The sequence below is a fragment of the Mesoplodon bidens genome (genome assembly GCF_964165515.1).
Source record: "Mesoplodon bidens genome assembly, chromosome: 14".
NCBI lineage: Eukaryota > Metazoa > Chordata > Mammalia > Artiodactyla > Ziphiidae > Mesoplodon > Mesoplodon bidens.
The window spans coordinates 60118486-60139363 of record NC_138170.1 but is presented as its reverse complement, the minus strand read 5'-3'; the positions used below and the strand labels follow the sequence as shown (position 1 = coordinate 60139363).

Here is a 20878-nt window from a genome sequence, read left to right as displayed (position 1 = left end):
AATAATTCGTAATTCATAGATATGAATTATTAAAACAATAAACAGAGGGGAGGGGGAAGATGGCAGAAGAGTAAGACGCGGAGATCACCTTCCTCCCCACAGATACATCAGAAATACATCTACCTGTGGAACAACTCCTACAGAACACCTACTGAACGCTGGCAGAAGACCTCAGACCTCCGAAAAGGCAAGAAACTCCCCATGTACCTGGGTAGGGCAAAAGAAAAAAGAATAAACAGAGACAAAAGGATAGGGACGGGACCTGCACCAGTGGGAGGGAGCCGTGAAGGAGGAAAGGATTCCACACACTAGAAGCCCCTTCGCGGGCGGAGACTGCGGGTGGCGGAGGGGGGAAGCTTCGGAGCCGCGGAGGAGAGCGCAGCAACAGGGGTGTGGAGGGCAAAGCAGAGAGATTCCCGCACAGAGGATCAGTGCCGACCGGCACTCACCAGCCCGAGAGCCTTGTCTGCTCACCCGCCAGGGCGGGCGGGGTCGGGGAGCTGAGGCTCGGGCTTCGGTCGGATGGCAGGGAGAGGACTGGGGTTGGCGGCGTGAACACAGCCTGAAGGGGTTACTGCACCATGGCTAGCGGGGAGGGAGTCCAGGAAAAAGTCTGGACCTGCTGAAGAGGCAAGAGACTTTTTCTTCCCTCTTTGTTTCCTGGTGCTCGAGGAGAGGGGATTAAGAGCGCTGCTTAAAGGAGCTCCAGAGACAGGTGCGAGCCGTGACTAACAGCGCAGAACCCAGAGACGGGCATGAGACGCTGAGGCTGTGGCTGCCACCACCAAGAAGCCGGTGTGCGAGCACAGGTCACTCTCCACACCTCCCTTCCTGGGAGCCCGTGCAGCCCGCCACTGCCAGGGTCCTGGGATCCAGGGACAACTTCCCCAGGAGAATGCACGGCGTGCCTCAGGCTGGTGCAATGTCATGCTGGCCTCTGCCGCCGCAGGCTCGCCCCGCACTCCTTACCCCTCCCTCCCCCCGGCCTGAGTGAGCAAGAGCCCCCGAATCAGCAGCTCCTTTAACCCCGTCCTGTCTGAGCGAAGAACAGACGCCCTCCGGCAACCTACATGCAGAGGTGGGGCCAAATCCAAAGCTGAACCCTGGGAGCTGTGCGAACAAAGAAGAGAAAGGGAAATCTCTCCCAGCAGCCTCAGGAGCAGCAGATTAAATCTCCACAATCAACTTGATGTACCCCTGCATCTGTGGAATACCTGAATAGACAATGAATCATCCCAAATTGAGGAGGTGGACTTTGAGAGAACATTTATTATTTTTTCCCCTTTTCCTCTTTTTGTGAGTGTGTATATGTATGCTTCTGTGTGAGATTTTGTCTGTATAGCTTTGCTTTCACCATTTGTCCTAGGGTTCTATCCGTCCGATTTTGTTTTTCACTTTTAAAAAACTTCTTTTCTTAATAATCTATTTTAATAACTTTATTTTATTTTACCTTACTTTATTTTATTTTATTTTATCCTCTTTCTTTCTTTCTACTTTTTCTCCCTTTTATTCTGAGCCATGTGGATGAAAGGCTCTTGGTGCTGCAGCCAGGAGTCAGTGCTGTGCCTCTGAGATGGGAGAGCCAAGTTCAGGACACTGGTCCACAAGAGACCTCCCAGCTCCACGTAATATCAAATGGCAAAAATCTCCCAGAGATCTCCATCTCAACACCAACACCCAGCTTCACTCAACGACCAGTAAGCTACAGTGCTGGACACCCTATGCCTAACAACTAGCAAGACAGGAACACAACCCCACCCACTAACAGAGATGCTGCCTAAAATCATAATAAGTCCAGACACCCCAAAACACACCACCAGACGTGGACCTGCCTACCAGAAAGACAAGATCCAGCCTCATCCACCAGAACACAGGCACTAGTCCCCTCCACCAGAAAGCCTACACAACCTACTGAACCAACCTTAGCCACTGGGGACAGACACCAAAAACAATGGGAACTACAAACCTGCAGCCTGCAAAAAAGAGACCCCAAACACAGTAAGATAAGCAAAATGAGAAGACAGAAAAACACACAGCAGGAGAAGGAGCAAGATAAAAACCCACCAGACCTAACAAATGAAGAGGAAATAGGCAGTCTACCTTAAAAAGAATTCAGAATAATGATAGTAAAGATGATCCAAAATCTTGGAAATAGAATAGAGAAAATGCAAGAAACATTTAACAAGGACCTAGAAGAACTAAAGATGAAACAGACAACGATGAACAACACAATAAATAAAATTAAAAATACTCTAGAAGGGATCAATAGCAGAATAACTGAGGCAGAAGAACGGATAAGTGACTTGGAAGATAAAATAGTGTAAATAACTGATGCAGAGAAGAAGAAAGAAAAAAGAATGAAAAGAACTGAGGACAGTCTCAGAGACCTCTGGGACAACATTAAACGCACCAACATTCGAATTATAGGGGTTCCAGAAGAAGAAGAGAAAAAGAGAGGGACTGAGAAAATATTTGAAGAGATTATAGTTGAAAACTTCCCTAATATGGGAAAGGAAATAGTTAATCAACTCCAGGAGGCACAGAGAGTCCCATACAGGATAAATCCAAGGAGAAACACGCCAAGACACATATTAATCAAACTGTCAAAAATTAAATACAAAGAAAGCATATTAAAAGCAGCAAGGGAAAAACAACAAATAACACACAAGGGAATCCCCATAAGGTTAACAGCTGACCTTTCAGCAGAAACTCTGCAAGCCAGAAGGGACTGGCAGGACATATTTAAAGTGATGAAGGAGAAGAACCTACAACCAAGATTGCTCTACCCAGCAAGGATCTCATTCAGATTTGATGGAGAAATTAAAACCTTTACAGACAAGCAAAAGCTGAGAGAGTTCAGCATCACCAAACCAGCTTTACAACAAATGCTAAAGGATCTTCTCTAGGCAAGAAACACAGGACAAGGAAAAGACCTACAATAACAAACCCAAAACAATTAAGAAAATGGTAATAGGAACATACATATCAATAATTACCTTAAATGTAAATGGATTAAATGCTCCCACCAAAAGACACAGACTGGCAGAATGGATACAAAAACAAGACCCATATATATGCTGTCTACAAGAGATCCATTTCAGACCTAGAGACACATACAGACTGAAAGTGAGGGGATGGAAAAAGATATTCCATGCAAATGGAAACCAAAAGAAAGCTGGAGTAGCAATTCTCATATCAGACAAACTAGACTTTAAAATAAAGACTATTAGAAGAGACAAAGAAGGACACTATATAATGATCAAGGGATCGATCCAAGAAGAAGATATAACAATTCTAAATATTTATGCACCCAACATAGGAGCACCTCAATACATAATGCAAATACTAACAGCCATAAAAGGGGAAATCGACAGTAACACACTCATAGTAGGGGACTTTAACACCCCACTTTCACCAATGGACAGATCATCCAAAATGAAAATAAATAAGGAAACACAAGCTTTAAATGATATATTAAACAAGATGGACTTAATTGATATTTAGAGGACATTCCATCCGAAAACAACAGAATACACATTTTTCTCAAGTGCTCATGGAACATTCTCCAGGATAGAGCATATCTTGGGTCACAAATCAAGCCTTGGTAAATTTAAGAAAATTGAAATTGTATCAAGTATCTTTTCAGACCACAATGCTATGAGACTACATATCAATTACAGGGAAAGATCTGTAAAAAATAGAAACACATGCAGGCTAAACAATACACTACTTAATAACGAAGTGATCACTGAAGAAATCAAAGAGGAAATCAAAAACTACCTAGACACAAATGACAATGGAGCCACAACAAACCAAAACCTATGGGATGCAGCAAAAGCAGTTCTAAGAGGGAAGTTTATAGCAATACAATGTTACCTTAAGAAACAGGAAACATCTCGAATAAACAACCTAACCTTGCACCTAAAGCAATTAGAGAAACAAGAACAAAAAAACCCCCAAAGTTTGAAGAAGGAAAGAAATCATAAAGATCAGATCAGAAATAAATGAAAAAGAAATGAAGGAAACGATAGCAAAGATCAATAAAACTAAAAGCTGGTTCTTTGAGAAGATAAACAAAATTGATAAACCATTAGCCAGACTCATCAAGAAAAAAAGGGAGAAGACTCAAATCAATAGAATTAGAAATGAAAAAGGAGAAGTAACAACTGACACTGCAGAAATATAAAAGATCATGAGAGATTACTACAAGCAACTCTATGACAATAAAATGGACAACCTGGAAGAAATGGACAAATTCTTAGAAATGCACAACCTGCCAAGACTGAACCAGGAAGAAATAGAAAATATGAACAGACCAATCACAAGCACTGACATTGAAACTGTGATTAAAACTCTTCCAACAAACAAAAGCCCAGGACCAGATGGCTTCACAGGCGAATTCTATCAAACATTTAGAGAAGAGTTAACATCTATCCTTCTCAAACTCTTCCAAAACATAGCAGAGGGAGGAACACTCCCAAACTCATTCTACGAGGCCACCATCACCCTGATACCAAAATCAGACAAGGATGTCACAAAGAAAGAAAACTATAGGCCCATGTCACTGATGAACATAGATGCAAATATCCTCAACAAAATACTAGGAAACAGAATCCAACAGCACATTAAAAGGATCATACACCATGATCAAGTGGGGTTTATTCCAGGAATGCAAGGATTCTTCATATACGCAAATCAATCAATGTGATACACCATATTAACAAACTGAAGGAGAAAAACCGTATGGTCATCTCAATAGATGCAGAGAAAGCTTTCGACAAAATTCAACACCCATTTATGATAAAAACCCTTCAGAAAGTAGGCATAGAGGGAACTTTCCTCAACATAATAAACGCCATATATGACAAACCCACAGCCAACATCGTCCTCAATGGTGAAAAACTGAAAGCATTTCCACTAAGATCAGGAACAAGACAAGGTTGCCCACTCTCACCACTCTTATTCAACATAGTTTTGGAAGTTTTAGCCACAGCAATCAGAGAAGAAAAGGAAATAAAAGGAATCCAAATCGGAAAAGAAATAAAGCTGTCACTATTTGCAGATGACATGATAATATACGTAGAGAATCCTAAAGATGCTACCAGAAAACTACTAGAGCTAATCAATGAATTTGGTAAAGTAGCAGGATACAAAATTAATGCACAGAAATCTCTGACATTCCTATACACTAATGATGAAAAATCTGAAAGTGAAATCAAGAAAACACTCCCATTTATCACTGCAACAAAAAGAATAAAATATCGAGGAATAAACCTACCTAAGGAGACAGAAGACCTGTATGCAGAAAATTATATAAGACACTGATGACAGAAATTAAAAATGATACAAATAGATGGAGAGATACACCATGTTCTTGGATTGGAAGAATCAACACTGTGAAAATGACTCTACTACCCAAAGCAAGCTACAGATTCAATGCAATCCCTATCAAACTACCAATGGCATTTGTCACAGAACTAGAACAAAAAATTTCACAATTTGTATGGAAACACAAAAGACCCCGAATAGCCAAAGCAATCTTGAGGATGAAAAACAGAGCTGGAGGAATCAGGCTCCCTGACTTCAGACTATACTGCAAAGCTACAGTAATCAAGACAGTACGGTACTTGCACAAAAACAGAAATATAGATCAATGGAACAGGATAGAAAGCCCAGAGATAAACCCACACACATATGGTCACCTTATCTTTGATAAAGGAGGCAGAAATGTATAGTGGAGAAAGGACAGCCTCTTCAATAAGTGGTGCTGGGAAAACTGGACAGGTACATGTAAAAGTATGAGATTAGATCACTCCCTAACACCATACACAAAAATAAACTCAAAATGGATTAAAGACCTAAATGTAAGGCCAGAAACTATCAAACTCTTAGAGGAAAACATAGGCAGAACACTCTATGACATAAATCACAGCAAGATCCTTTTGGACCCACCTCCTAGAGAAATGGAAATAAAAACAAAAATAAACAAATGGGACCTAATGAAACTTCAAAGCTTTTGCACAGCAAAGGAAACCATAAACAAGACCAAAAGACAACCCTCAGAATGGGAGAAAATATTTGCAAATGAAGCAACTGACAAAGGATTAATCTCCAAAATTTACAAGCAGCTCATGCAGCTCAATAACAAAAAAACAAACAACCCAATCCAAAAATGGGCAGAAGACCTGAATAGACATTTCTCCAAAGAAGATATACAGACTTCCAGCAAACACATGAAAGAATGCTCAACATCATTAATCATTAGAGAAATGCAAATCAAAACTACAATGAGATATCATCTCACACCAGTCAGAATGGCCATCATCAAAAAATCTAGAAACAATAAATGCTGGAGAGGGTGTGGAGAAAAGGGAACACTCTTGCACTGCTGGTGGGAATGTGAATTGGTACAGCCACTGTGGAAAACAGTATGGAGGTTCCTTAAAAAACTACAAATAGAACTACCATATGACCCAGCAATCCCACTACTGGGCATATACCCTGACAAAACCATAATTCAAAAAGAGTCATGTACCAAAATGTTCATTGCAGCTCTATTTACAATAGCCAGGAGATGGAAACAACCTAAGTGTCCATCATTGGATGAATGGATAAAGAAGATGTGGCACATATATACAATGGAATATTACTCAGCCATACAAAGAAACGAAACTGAGCTATTTGTAATGAGGTGGATGGACCTAGAGTCTGTCATACAGAGTGAAATAAGTCAGAAAGAGAAAGACAAAATACCATATGCTAACACATATATATGGAATTTAAGAAAAAAAAATGTCATGAAGAACCTAGGTGTAAGACAGGAATAAAGACACAGACCTACTAGAGAATGGACTTGAGAATATGGGGAGGGGGAAGGGTAAGCTGTGACAAAGTGAGAGAGTCGCATGGATATATATACACCACCAAACATAAAATAGATAGCTAGTGGGAAGCAGCCGCATAGCACAGGGAGATCAGCTCGGTGCTTTGTGACCACCTAGAGGGGTGGGATAAGGAGGGTGGGAGGGAGGGAGATGCAAGAGGGAAGAGATATGGGAACATATGTGTATGTATAACTGATTCACTTTGCTATAAAGCAGAAACTAACACACCATTGTAAAGCAATTATACTCCAATAAAAATGTAAAAAAAAAAGATGTTAAAAAAAAGCAGTTGGGGGCCTCCCTGGTGGCGCAGTGGTTGAGAGTCCGCCTGCCGATGCAGGGGATGCGGGTTCGTGCCCCGGTCTGGGGGGATCCCATGTGCCGCGGAGCGGCTGGGCCCGTGAGCCATGGCCGCTGGGCCTGCGCGTCCGGAGCCTGTGCTCCGCGGCGGGAGAGGCCACAGCAGTGAGAGGCCCGCGTACCACAAAAAAAAAAAAAAAAAAAAAAAAAAGCAGTTGGTATGAAAAAGGAAAAAAAAAAACAATAAACATGACATGACTCAGTTTCTCTCCACCCTACAATGACTTTCTATTTTATGCCTAACACTAATATTTAGGAATATTCTTTGAAATAAATAAATGCAGAGAAATACTATCAAAGATCACCAACAAATTATTGTTGAAAATGTGTTAGTATTTACATTCAAGTATGTATACAGGGCAGACTTTATCCTCTCAACTACCACTACTTAGAAAAGGGGAGGACACAGCCCTTTTCTCCCTTCTCCTCTGCCTTCTTTAAACTACCTTTTATCACTGTGTATACATACAATGTGCCCGGAGCACTGCCAACATTTTTATTTTTTTCATTTGCCCGCAATCTGGGGACAACTGGGTTACCTGCTGACTCTCTTCACCCAGCGTACTGGGCATCTGACACACACAGCACAAAGGGCTGTCGCTAGGTGGGGTGCCTGTGGCATGTGACTTGGAGATGGATGGTCACCATCTGCGGGCACAACTCAGGCAGCTGGAGGGGCCCTGAGCAAAGGAGTAACTCAACACACTCTTAGGATAAAACAAGGCTACGTTTTATAATAAATTTTAGTCACAATATAGTGATCTCTTTATCTACACAAACTCGCTTAAATGGAGTTTACATGTTTTTTCTTCTAATTTTTAATTTTATCAAATTTTAGTCTAAATCAGGGGTTGGCAAACTTTTCTATAAAGGGCTAGGTAGTAGATATTTTAGATTTGCAGCCCACATAGTCTCTGTCACAACTATTAAACTCTGTCCTTGTAACACCAAAGCAGTCATAGACCACATGTAAATGAAATGACATAGCTGTATTCCAATAAAACTTTATTTATAAAACAGGCAGAGGGTTGATTTGGCCCTCAGGCAGTAGTTTGCTTTGCCAATCCCTGGGCTAAATCATCTTAGCAAATGTGAAATTTAAAATTCCAAGTTGAAAAGAAGGCACAACAACAACAAAAAGCCAGGTCCTTATTATTTTAAAAAGCACCAAATTCAAATAGTTGTGCCAGAACAATTCCTTCCAGGCTTATTGCTAGCATAAATTAGAACAACTTCAGAACAATCTAATAGTAGCTGTCTAAACAAAAATAAATTTCTCTTACCTTAAAGTCAGCTTTGGTCAAGATTAAATGAAAAAATATTACTGGGGCATTTTTGCATGTAAAAGAGAAACAAAATAGATTGACTATTAGTCAGAATATGAGCTACGTGAGTCATAAAGACAGATGGAGCAATGCATCTGTGAAAGAAAAATATATACAAGAAGGAGCATCTATCATCCAAGCCCTAGCTCCTCCTCATCCTTAAGCAGTTCTCTCTCCAACCCCCAAAAGCAATAAATTAGGATAATATGATTCTTTTTACAATGGAGTCACTGACTGCTAATACCCCAGAAGTTTTCAGAATAAACTTCAGGTTAGATTGAAGGAATTATACATTTTTGCTGGTGGTGAGAGCAACACACTAGAACTCTCTCTTGAAAGTTCAATATAATATGGACAACAGAAAAGATACTATACATTCCCATCTTTTCAATCCTAGACTTCAAATAAGAAGACTTACACATTAATTTACAAACATTGGATTCTAAAGGAGGAAGTACGTCTATTTTCATCCTTATAAGCTTACTAAGTAAGGTATGATGTTAGGCAGGTAAATACTAATGTCTTTACAACTTCAGATAACTCCAGATGACAACCACTACCAAATTACTTTAATTTGTTAAATTACCAGTTTAAAGATAACTGATGTACTTCAACTTGTTCTTCTACTCATGTGAACTGTCACTGAAATTCAGTGACCTGTGAATCTATTTGATATAAACAGAAGACTGGCCAAGAAAAAAAATCTCTGACAGAACAATAATAATTCAAATACCACAAATCCTCTGGGATTCCATCTCCTTTATAGTGAAGTTTCAATTTAACAAACATGCATTAAGTGAAAAATTAGGTGAGGTGCTGGGGAAACAATGTGAATGAGCCTTTGGGAAAGCTGCACTTTTTTCTAAGGAGAGATTTAAGCAAATGACTACAGTAGAATATAGTACTAGGACATAAGAAGTATGTGCACCCTCATAAATAAATAGGAAAAACCACTCAAATGTGATATAATAGGCAACGCACAAAAGAATACAAACAGTCAATAGATCAAAACCTTATTTGCCTATCAGATCAGTATATATGAGAAGGTTAATAATATCCATGCTAAGTTGGAGGTTTGGAGAAATGGCCAGTTACTTGTGCTGTTACTGGGTAACGTTTATGTAGGACAATTTGAAAAGACTGCTGTTTAAAACCGTATATTCTTTGACCTAAAAATTCCACTGGTTTTGATTTTTTGTCTGAGCAGAGTGTCGGCGCCCCTAACCCCTGATTAGTTCAAGGGTCAACTGTATTGCAGAAAAGGATATCCTTGAGTGTTGTAATTCACTTTTTCTTTCTGAATAAAGACAATATAAGTAGTTTGTTCCTATTAAAAAATAAACATTTAAAAATAAAAAATAAAAACATATCCACCTATTCCTCTAAACAAAAAATAAAATAAAATAAACTTTAAAAAAAATTCCACTGGTTTTTTTTTTTTTTTTTTTTTTTTGCGGTACGCGGGCCTCTCACTGTTGTGGCCTCTCCCATTGCGGAGCACAAGCTCTGGACGCGCAGGCTCAGCGGCCATGGCTCACAGGGCCAGCCGCTGCGCGGCATGTGGGATCTTCCCAGACCAGGGCACGAACCCGCATCCCCTGCATCGGCAGGCGGACTCTCAACCACTGTGCCACCAGGGAAGCCCTCCACTGGTTTTGGTGAATGAGTAGACTAGTTTCACTGACAAAAGAAATATATAGGAATAAATTCACCTTCAGGAAAATGGTAACATTAGTCTGATAAGATAAATTTCGATGCCCCAAGATATTCAGGGAGAAATGTTTAGTAAACAGCTGGACATATAGTAACTAGCATTTACTCAGGATATATGCTAGTCTTACATACGTTATTTCATTTAATCCCTCCAAAATTCAAAGGGGCATGTACCCTGTGGCAGGATCATGATTCAAACACAGCTCTTAACCCAAAGTTCTTAATCACTGTGCAATTCACCCTCAATACATTTGGCACCTGGCAGAAAGATCCAAGGTAGAAATACAGATTTGCAAAAAAAAAAAAAAATCTTTTCTTAACTATTTATTCATCAGGAATTTATTGAGTACCTAATGTGGGACCTGGGTATACCATGAAAATAAAGTTACATTTTCTATCCTTAGGGAACCTAACAGAGACAGACATGAAAACAAAAAATTGCAATATGATATAACAGTACTAACAGAAATAGTTAAGATGAATAATACTAACCCCAAAAGGAGAGAGTTGTCAATTCTGCACTGGAGAGAGAGTCATCTAGAAAAGTTCTAAGAAAGGAAGACAATGCTTGACCATGATTTTGAAGAATGAATTAAAAAAAAACCCAAAAATCAAAAAGCCTCCCAAGTGGACAGTGGAAGCAGGAAAGGAGAAGGAGGGCTGCTCTAGGAAAAGGCAGTAGCATAAATAGAAGCATCACGGCCCAAAACAGCATAGTCCGGTCAAAGAAGTGCATGTGGGTCATCAAACCCATTAACAGACAGTGCCCTTCAGCCATTCCAGTCTCTACTCCCCACCGGTTTCTCTGGATTTTGAACAGGATAAAGGAGAGAGAAAGTTTTTGAATCTGTTGAGTCTCATTTGCCAAGGAGAAGATCTACTCTTCCAACCTCCCCTCCACACAGAGAATTGGGGAGGGCAAGAACAGCCTGCCCTGCCAATCAGGAGGGGCAGTGACACAGTGACCACCCCTTCGAAAACAGCTCCCCACAGCACTGCTAATAACCTTACCAAGCCTTTCGTTTTCTCTGTGGCATTTATTACTACCTGAAGTTACGCTGTCTATTCATTCTTTTCTTTGTTTAGTGCCTGTATCCCTCATTAGAATGTAAGCTCCAAGAGGCCCGGGGCCTTGCCTATTTTATTCACCACTGTATCTTCAGTGTCTGGCACAAGAAAGACACTCTGAAAGTATTTAATGAATAGCTTTATCTTATCCAACATACAACAGATTACTTGAAAAATTAAAACAAATCAACATTTCACTTTTATAATACTCAGTATTTTATTTAATATTTATAAATAACATCCCTAAGCCCCCTAAATTTTTTTCTCACTGCAGCAAATGTTTCAAACAAAGTATGTCTCCAAAATGAACACCTAAAGAGTTTAACTCTGTTCTATTCACACACAGATATTTCATTACAGTATCTCTGGACCTAAGAGAAGCTAGCAATGATGGATAAAGTGTGATACCAACTACAAATTGATGTTTTGTTTCAAAGAAATATGCTAAGGAAAAATGGCAAGAAGCTATTCCATGCTTAAGGAAAAAGTACAAGTCCTGCTAATAAAACATATCTAAGGTAGAAAGAAAAAAGTGACCAATATTATTGGCAAACAGGTAAGGCACGATATCACCAATTCTTAGAAATTAGTATCACTGATGATAGCTAACTCACAGAGATCAGGCCTTGCCAAAACTGTATATTATACAAAAGGTCTGGAAAGGAAGTTACCTTGGAATCTGTTTAGCCAACTGGCCATTTCACTTTAAGGTTCTTTTGAGCCACCAACCACTATTTTCAGAATCATAGGTTTCAGGCTCCTTGTGTCACAAATGGAATGGTCTTTTGCCATCATTTCAGGCATCAGAAAGGAGGAGGGAACTAGTATTACAAGTTTAGCCATGCCATTACTACCCTGATTAAAGGTTTTGACACAAATAGCAGATCAGAACTCAAGAAGCAACTTCACAAGTCCAAATACTGTGAAAAAAATTTTTACTGTTCCTATGAATCTATTTCAAGACTAATAAAGGTTCAAATAAGACCTAAATGTTGCCCTGTCAAATCCATTTCTCAATATAAATGCCATGTAAAAATTACACAATGAATCCACTCTAACCCTTTTTATACACGAGTTAGAAAAAGAAGCCCTTAAATGTCTCTAGGGATACATTTATTTTCCTCAGCCAAGTGTTAACATGAATAAATGGAGGATTTACATGTAATCCCTAAAAGCAGATAGGCAGAAATTACCAACCATGCTATGACTTTTTAACTAAGCATTTTATTTAATCACACTTGCATAATAGGGCAATTTAAAGGGTACAATTTTTTTAAAAATCTGAGATACAAAATATTGTCCCTAATATTTTAAAGCAAACTTTCCAGGACTGTATATTCAAACAAATGTTTTGGTTTTTGCATGTTTTGGTGGGGTTTTTTTTGTTTGGTGGGTGTTGTCTGTTTTTTTCATTGTAGTCACTAGAAGTGACTAAATGCTTTTCAACCAATACTACCATTTCTAAAAAATATTTTGTTCCACATATCTGGCAACTTTTGCAAAGTCAGTTTATAAACTGTCTTTTCTATGTACAAATGACATTACACTAAGAAAATGTGCATTGACTCATAGGCCAAAAACAGCATAATGAATGGGCTAAATGGTAAGATTCTTTTTGTTTGTATTAACTCTCATTGGTGGCTCAGCACCCCAGAACTGCACTCTCTTTCCTCAATTCCATCAGAGTCGGATTAATGAGATCTATTTCTCTGGTAAGTATTCTTTAGGAAAAAGTGAATCAAGACTTAGTCAAAGACAGAACTTTTATAATTGCAAACCATATAACAGCCAGTCTGTAATGATCTGCATTACCATTACCATTACCAATATTATGAATTTAAAAAGTACACTCCCTTTAGAAAAATGAATCCCTTTGCCCATCCAGAGCTCTCCTGGGTCTATCTGGGGTCTGCTAACAGACTGGGGTCGACAACTGCACTACAACCTTCAGAAAGGCCTTTGGATTGGAACTGAGTCCCAGGATGTGCCCTGGGAGGAGTTGTTCAGCAGGTTTCAAAGCCTCTGTCAGGCCCCTCCACCTCTGAAAGATAAAGTTTTTACTGCCCTGAAGTCCTATAAGGCTCAAGATGGAGATTTTGAAGTCCCTGGTCTTAGCATTTGGACAGACCTGTTGTTAGCTCTTGGTAGTAGTGTGTGATATTGCATTTGGGCAGAGACAAGTTCTCAGTCCAGGCCCCAATTCTCTACAGGCAACATTCTATTACTGAGCACTCGAATATGTGGTTTACAAAATTAAAATCCCAGTGTTCTTACCAAAAAAAAAAAGGGGGGGGGTTCTCTCCTTTTATTTTACTCTAAAAATAAAACCAACACTTCTTCACATACAAACAAGATAAAGGTGACAAGGTACAAGGTCTCAACTGATCAAAGAATAATGAAATGGCCATAAGACCAATAAGGAAATGCATCTCAAATATTTAACAGTTAATGTTTATAATGAAATTTAATCAAGTGAAGTTAATAGGACACCTTAAGAAAAATGAAAAGCAGAAAACAAAAAACTTCATACCAAGAGTCAAAGATCCAAATTTCCTAAAGTTGTTTTCACCAGTCAGCAATATTCTAGTCTGCCAAATACTAGGCCAAATGGCCGATGTCATGTAACTGCCTCTAACATCCTCACATTCCTACTTCACTCATAAATCAGGAGGAAATGGTTTACAAGTCAACCTATGCTTTTAGGCTCAGCACAGTTCAGCTACCTCTAAAAGCACCCCTTTTTTTTTCTACTATACAACTCACAAGACATACGCAAAAACAAGAAAGCAATACCATTCATTTGCCCACCAGCCGAACATAAAGCACCCCTATTAACACTCTGATGTATTGAAATGGTCACCTGCTAACGCTTCTTTTCTTTCAAACATTCTCCTTTATTCCTCCTCTTCCTTCCACTTACCTCCCTCCTAAATATTTCAGCACTGAATTACCCGGATAACCATTATACCCTCACCAAGAAAACACCTTTCTGGAGGAGCAGAGCTCAGTGGCATTCTTGAACAGAATCTCTTTAGCTCTCTGGTGAGAAGCACCCCTACTCCTGTATGCACGGCCCTGCCTGCCTCTGCTGGCCCGGAGCACTGGAATGACCACTGAAGCCGTTTGCAGTGTGCGATGCTACGCGCAAAACATCACTTACTGTGCCAGGCAGGTGACTCCTCTCGTTCTTCCCATTCTGAGAGCTGCTGTTCTTGAGTTTCTTTTTCTTTTTGGCTGTTTCTTTGTGCTCTTTCTGTTTGTTCTGCACTTCAATGAGAACTGAAATAAAGCTGTTCTTCACTTCCTTTTCAAACTCCAGTTCATCTCGCAGGGCCAGCTGCTGCACCAGCTCTTCAGAGTACTCCTTGATGGCCGTCTCGATTTCTTCCAGCAGTTCATTTAATTCAGATACGGACAGCCTTTTCACTCCTATGACCAAAAAGCAAAGCACAGCAGACACTAAGACCAAAATGTTTCAAGGCAGCACAACAAGGTGTTTAATGCCAAAGAGCAAAAAATCATATTCTAAGTAATTAAATTGTTCATGATCTTCTCAGACTCCTCAAACTTCTGGTGGGCAGGTCTGAGTAGAGGTAGGTGGGCAAAGTTACTTCTCAAATGGCTGAGAAGAAAAGTATAACAAAATTTTTTTACTTGTCTAAAAATCAGTAAAGCAATTATACTCCAAAAAAGATGTTAAAAAAAATCAATCATTCCATGAATAGTAGTTCAGTCAAGACTAAATAAGCTTGTAAAAGAAAAAGAACAAACACAAAAGCAGAGGAGGGGTACAGAAAATACCTGCTGACAAGAAATCACAAGCAACTTAGCAGGGCTCTGGGACACTTCTGAAGAGAGGAGAAGGCAATTTGAAAGAATTAAGCTAAATACATATTTTTTATTAATTTTCATTGGAGTATAGATGCACTTTCTTTGTTTTTTTGTCGCACCGCGCAGCATATGGGATCTTAGTTCCCTGACCAGGGATCGAATTCGCAACCCCTGCATTGAAAGGCGGAGTCTTAACCACTGACCACCAGGGAAGTCCTGGAGTATAGTTGCTTTACAATGTTGTGTTAAGCTAAATGTATATTTAAACACAGATGCCCCAATGTGTGAGTTTTACTGAGAACTGGGAAGATGAAGGGAAGAATATTCCCTGAAACCCCCTTTCAGTTTTTTCTCAGCACTTCCCTTTATGTGAGAGGACATCATTGAAGTTCTAACCCTCAGTACCTCAGAATATGACTGTATTTGGAGATAGGGTCTTCAAAGAGATAATTAAGTTAAAATGAAACCATTAGGGTGGGCCCTAATCCAACGTGACTGATGCCCTTAAAAATGAGAAGATTAGGACACAGATACACATAGGAAAGTCCATGTGAGCACAGAAGGAAGAGGCCTCAGAAGAAATGAGACCTGCTTAACACCTTGCTCTCGGACTTCTAGCCTCCAGAACTGTAAGAAACAAATTTCTGCGGTTTAAGTCGCCCAGCCTGTGATACTTTGTTACAGCAGCCCAAGCAGACAAATACAGTATTCAAAGGTGAGTATGACACAGTCCCTGAACAACGATGAATATATGCCCTGAGTATCACTGGAAGGCAGGGGAAGGGTATATAACCCAGGCTGTGAGAGCCAAAGACTTCTGGAGATGGTCCCACTACATGGCTGAGGTATACAAAAGCACAAAGAGTACTGATTTAAGTCAGGCTTCTTACTCTCTTCATAACTGCTTGTACTAGACCTCTTAAGAGTTTGAATTTCCTGGGAAAGCACTGAAAGCCGATCTGACTGGGTGGGTGTTTCATCATCTTCTGGGTCTGGTGACTCCTGCATCATTTCTTCGATTTCTTCAATCACCTTCCAAAATATACAAACCACTGTTAATTAAATACACATAGGGAAAATGACCCACCTGTAACATGGCACTCATCTGAAGCAACCACAGCAGAAGTACACTAAAGTCTCCATTAACCAACAGTGTGCAGGAGTCAGCGTTCTCAATAACAAAAATTGACTGTAAGAGTACACATGGTTTATCAAAAAAAAAAAGTTACAATACACTAAACACAAAAATAAACAAAATATGATTTAATATGTCCATCAGGATCCAGGAGGCCCTATCAGATCTTGTAATGTCTGAGAAATGGTGCTACAAACACACATATAATATACTTCAGACATGCCAGAACCAGATCATAGTTATAGTTAAAAGAAAGCAAGTGACAGAAGATTTACCATATACCACATCCAAGTGCTCAATCTAAAGCTATTTAATAAAATTGACATAAAATTTAAAAAATACAACAGTGTAAAAAAATTTATATGTAAAGCAAGAAATTACCTCTATGGTAGCAAAATTTTCCTTTAACAGCAGGAAAAGAATTTCATATATTAATTCAATGGAAAATAAAGGTATATTTAATAATTACTTTAAATGTAGAAGTTTAAAGAGGAAAAAAAAGCTATGCGAAAGCAGGAAAATTTCAGAAATATATCTGCTTTCAAAACAATGATCCACTGTCATATGCTGTGTTGCTCAAATCTTGGAGCAGTTTCTTGTCCTGTTCCAAATTCCAAAAGTTGAGAAGGATACAGAACTCAGTGAAAATTGGCTATTTACAATAGCCAAAACACGGAAGCAACCTAAGTGCCCATCAACAGATAAATGGGTAAAGAAGATGTGGTATATATATACAATGGAATATTACTCAGCCATAAAAAAAGAATGAAATAATGCCATTTGCAGTAACATGGATGGACTTGGAGATTATCACATTAAGTGAAGTCAGTCAGAGAAAGACAAATATTATATGATATCACTCATATGTGGAATCTAAAAAATAGTACAAATGAACTTATTTACAAAACAAACAGACTCACAGACACAGAATACAAACTTATGGTTACCAAAGGGGAAGGGGAGGGGGAGGGATAAATTAGGAGTATGGGATTAACAGATGCACACTACCATATATATAAACTAGATAAACAAGGATTTACTGTACAGCACAGGGAACTATATTGAATATATTGTAATAAATTATAGTGGAAAAGAATCTAAAGATACAGATATATACATACATATATAAACAAATCACTTTGCTGTATACCTGAAACTAACACAATATTGTAAATCAACTATACTTCAATAAAAATAAAAATAATTTTTTTTTAAAAAATGGACCTAAGAGTTTCAAAAAAACTATTTAAAAAAATACAGTATGGGGGTTCCCTGGTGGCGCAGTGGTTGAGAGTCCGCCTGCCGATGCAGGGCACACGGGTTCATGCCCCGGTCCAGGAGGGTCCCACATGCCGCGGAGCGGCTAGGCCCGTGAGCCATGGCCGCTGAGCCTGCGCGTCCAGAGCCTGTGCTCCGCAACAGGAGAGGCCACAACAGTGAGAGGCCCATGTACCGCAAAAAAAACAAAAACAAACAAACAAAAAAAACAATATGAATCATCGAGCCTAACGTATAACACTTAGTACTAAGGAAAAACAGGTAAACCTGAGCGAGTGGGGATTATGCTAATTAGTAAGAAGAGTTTCCAAAATAGGAATTTTAAACAGGAAAATGAGACACTGAAAGAGGCTACAGAATCTGTTTCTCTCCGTCCTTTTTTTTTTTTTTTTAATTTATTTACTTATTTATGGCTGCGTTGGGTCTTCGTTGCTGTGCGCAGACCTTCTCTAGTTGTGGCGAGCGGGGGCTACTCTTCGTTGCGGTGCGCAGGCTTCTCGTTGCGTTGGCTTCTCTTGTTGTGGAGCACAGGCTCTAGGCACGCGGGCTTCACTATGGATCATGGGCTCAGTAGTTGTGGCTCGCGGGCTTAGTTGCTCCGCGGCATGTGGGATCTTCCCAGACCAGGGCTCAAACCCGTGTCCCCTACATTGGCAGGCGGATTCTTAACCACTGCACCACCAGGGAAGTCCTCTCTCAGTCTTAAAAGCAGAGATAGTTTATGGTTTTCAGGCAGAGTACAGAGGAGACAGTGAACTTTCCCTGGAATATCAGGCTGTACCGCACTCAGCCCTCTAATTTACTAACTTGTTTTTTAAGCACCATGCTCTTTCCAAGCTTCAGACAATCCAAGCACAAATATGACTAAGGAGCATCAAAATGACACATTTTTAACATACTCCTCCCAGTCTTGCCACAATATCTCTCTTTACCGGCCTTGTCTTTCCAGCCTAAAAATACAGTGTGGTAGAACTCACAGTTCCAGTAGCCGTGGAACACTTGACTTCAGGAAGAAACTCTTGCACCACAGTTTGACAATACAGCAGAAGTGGGAAGAGTATTCAGAAAATGAGAAAGCTGATTCAACTGGTTTTAAATGAATACAGGGTTGACATTATTAGAGCATTCCACAGGATTAATGCTCACTTCTTTCCTGGGTACACAATAAAGACTTATAATAAGTGCTAATGATTTCTACATAGGTTTTAGAGAAACTAGATAATTTCTGCACAGATATAGTTTGCCCATGTCTGGTTAAATGTAAAAAAGAAGAAAATTCACAGGATTTTTTCTGATTCCAGTGTAAGCAATAACCCTCTTTTAAAGTAACCCGCTGTACTGTTTTAACAATGCTTATCTCGGAAAATTGCATATATTGAAAAATCTTCCCAAGGAACATAATCTAACTGCTTCAGATTACATATACTTTCTTCTTTCCTCAGGAGAAAACTGTTAAGCCTGTATTACCAGAAAATACAATAGAAATAAGTAAATTCCAACACCCCATCACTTATGGCCACAATAAGAAATCGTTTTTCAGCCGAGGATCCCTTCCCTTGATGGATGGGATTCTCCTTTGTACCTGGTCTGCCGTGAAGAGGGGCTCGTCGTTAACGCAGGAGACGATGATTGAATGCATATCCAGCTGTTCTCTCAGCTCCTCATCGTCTGAGGTATCAAAGAGCAAGCTGTCACTCGTCTAAAAACAAAAACTACCCACTGTTAAGAGGAGGACGTTCTGATCACAACGAAGTCGAAGCATCTGGGTAAAGGAGGCTGCAGAGGGAAGCATCTGCTGAGAGCTTCAAAAGGCAGGTGTTATTACCGCTGCTCTGTACCAGGCAGTGTGTGAGGTGCTTGCATGGTCATCCCAAACAGAAATGAGAGGAATGTAGAATAAATACGAAAGTAAGGTGCTGCATATACCCCCTCTTGCCCAAACGGACACACACTTAGCTATTTATTCCAAGGGGAAGAGTGTCTAGGAAGTACAAAAATATATGGTGGTCGATAGCAATTTGTAGGGAATTATAGCAAATGGTGGGGGGGGGGGCCGGAGACAGGGGCAAATGTTATTTAATTAATGATCTAATAGGAAGATTAGTATATGTAAAAATTCCAAAGAAAACACAGAAGTTAGTTTGCAAGTAACTAACTTTAACAGAGCAAAAGATAAGTAATCAACTCCCTGGCAGATGGGAACTGTCCACGAGGATCATACTGAGCCCTTCCAGTTGAATATCTATCTCTTCTTCCAAAAAAGAGTACTTCTAGGTTCCAAAAATATCTTTAAACCCAACTATGCTGGAGATTTTCTCTTTGCCTTACTACCGTTTTTCTCCCCAGTCGTGCCCCCGGAGGCTGACCTTTATGGGCTACATCAAAGGATGCCCTTGACTTCTGGCTTCCAGGTGGGTTAACACACTGGTAGACACTAGCAGGAGACTGGAAGGCCGGAGGGGAAGGGCTGGGCATTTATTCTGCTGTCTCCCTCCCTACCAGATTCCAAAGGCTGCAGCTCCTGTCAAGCTGACCTCTCCCCCATAGCTACTCTCCCCAGGTTCCGGTAACTTCTCCCTCTCCTTACCTCTCTTCCTGCCTAAGGGTGCTAAAGGGCTGCTTGCTGTTGCCACCACCAGGGTATTGCACCATGTCTACCTCATATGGTGTCTCTTAACCTGCCCACATGAATATCAACAGCCCCTATAATAATGACCTCACCTTTACTAACTATAAAGGCCTGACCTGGAAAACCCAGCAGATTAAAATGGACAAGTGATCATCTATCCATCATGACATGACCATTCAGACGATGAACAGAACAAATTAGAACTCTATTCATCAGAAGGAGTGGCACACTGAGTTCCCAAAGAACAAATGGGCAACTAGGAACTATGTAAGAAGCAACCATGTAGTTCTAGCAGATAGCACATAATTTTAAAAATATATGTTTTACCTGGGAAAATTATTTACCAGTACAGAGGATATATATAAACAGTGAAGATACAGTTGGATGGATGTAGGTCCCTACTGCCTCCCTAGCTCCTCACAGGTCTGAAGTTTAATGGTGAACACACCCCACAGAATAAGAAACCTGCAGGTGAGAAGTGCAAAGAAAAACACTCACGTGCTGCCTTTCATAACATTAGGCTGGGGGAGGACTCACATCAGCACTCCAGCTCTATCTGCTACCACACACTGCAATGCCATGCTGCACCATGGTGATGACACACCTCCACATTTGATTTCTCACTGCACCATCAGGCTAGGAAAGGCCTGGACAT

The 20878-nt window shown here is 40.0% G+C and overlaps 1 protein-coding gene across 2 annotated transcripts in view; it reads right to left on the bottom strand.

Annotated features, from left to right (window-relative positions):
- FEZ2 (fasciculation and elongation protein zeta 2) overlaps positions 1 to 20878 on the bottom strand; it is a 55090-nt gene that overhangs the window by 23663 nt on the left and 10549 nt on the right. For both annotated transcript variants that reach the window (XM_081253961.1, XM_081253962.1), the window contains exons 3-5: positions 19177 to 19293; positions 16072 to 16213; positions 14511 to 14779 (exon numbers count right to left, since the gene is read on the bottom strand). In XM_081253961.1, the coding sequence (XP_081110087.1) occupies positions 14511 to 14779; positions 16072 to 16213; positions 19177 to 19293 (528 nt within the window). The remainder of the gene's footprint in view (positions 1 to 14510; positions 14780 to 16071; positions 16214 to 19176; positions 19294 to 20878) is intronic.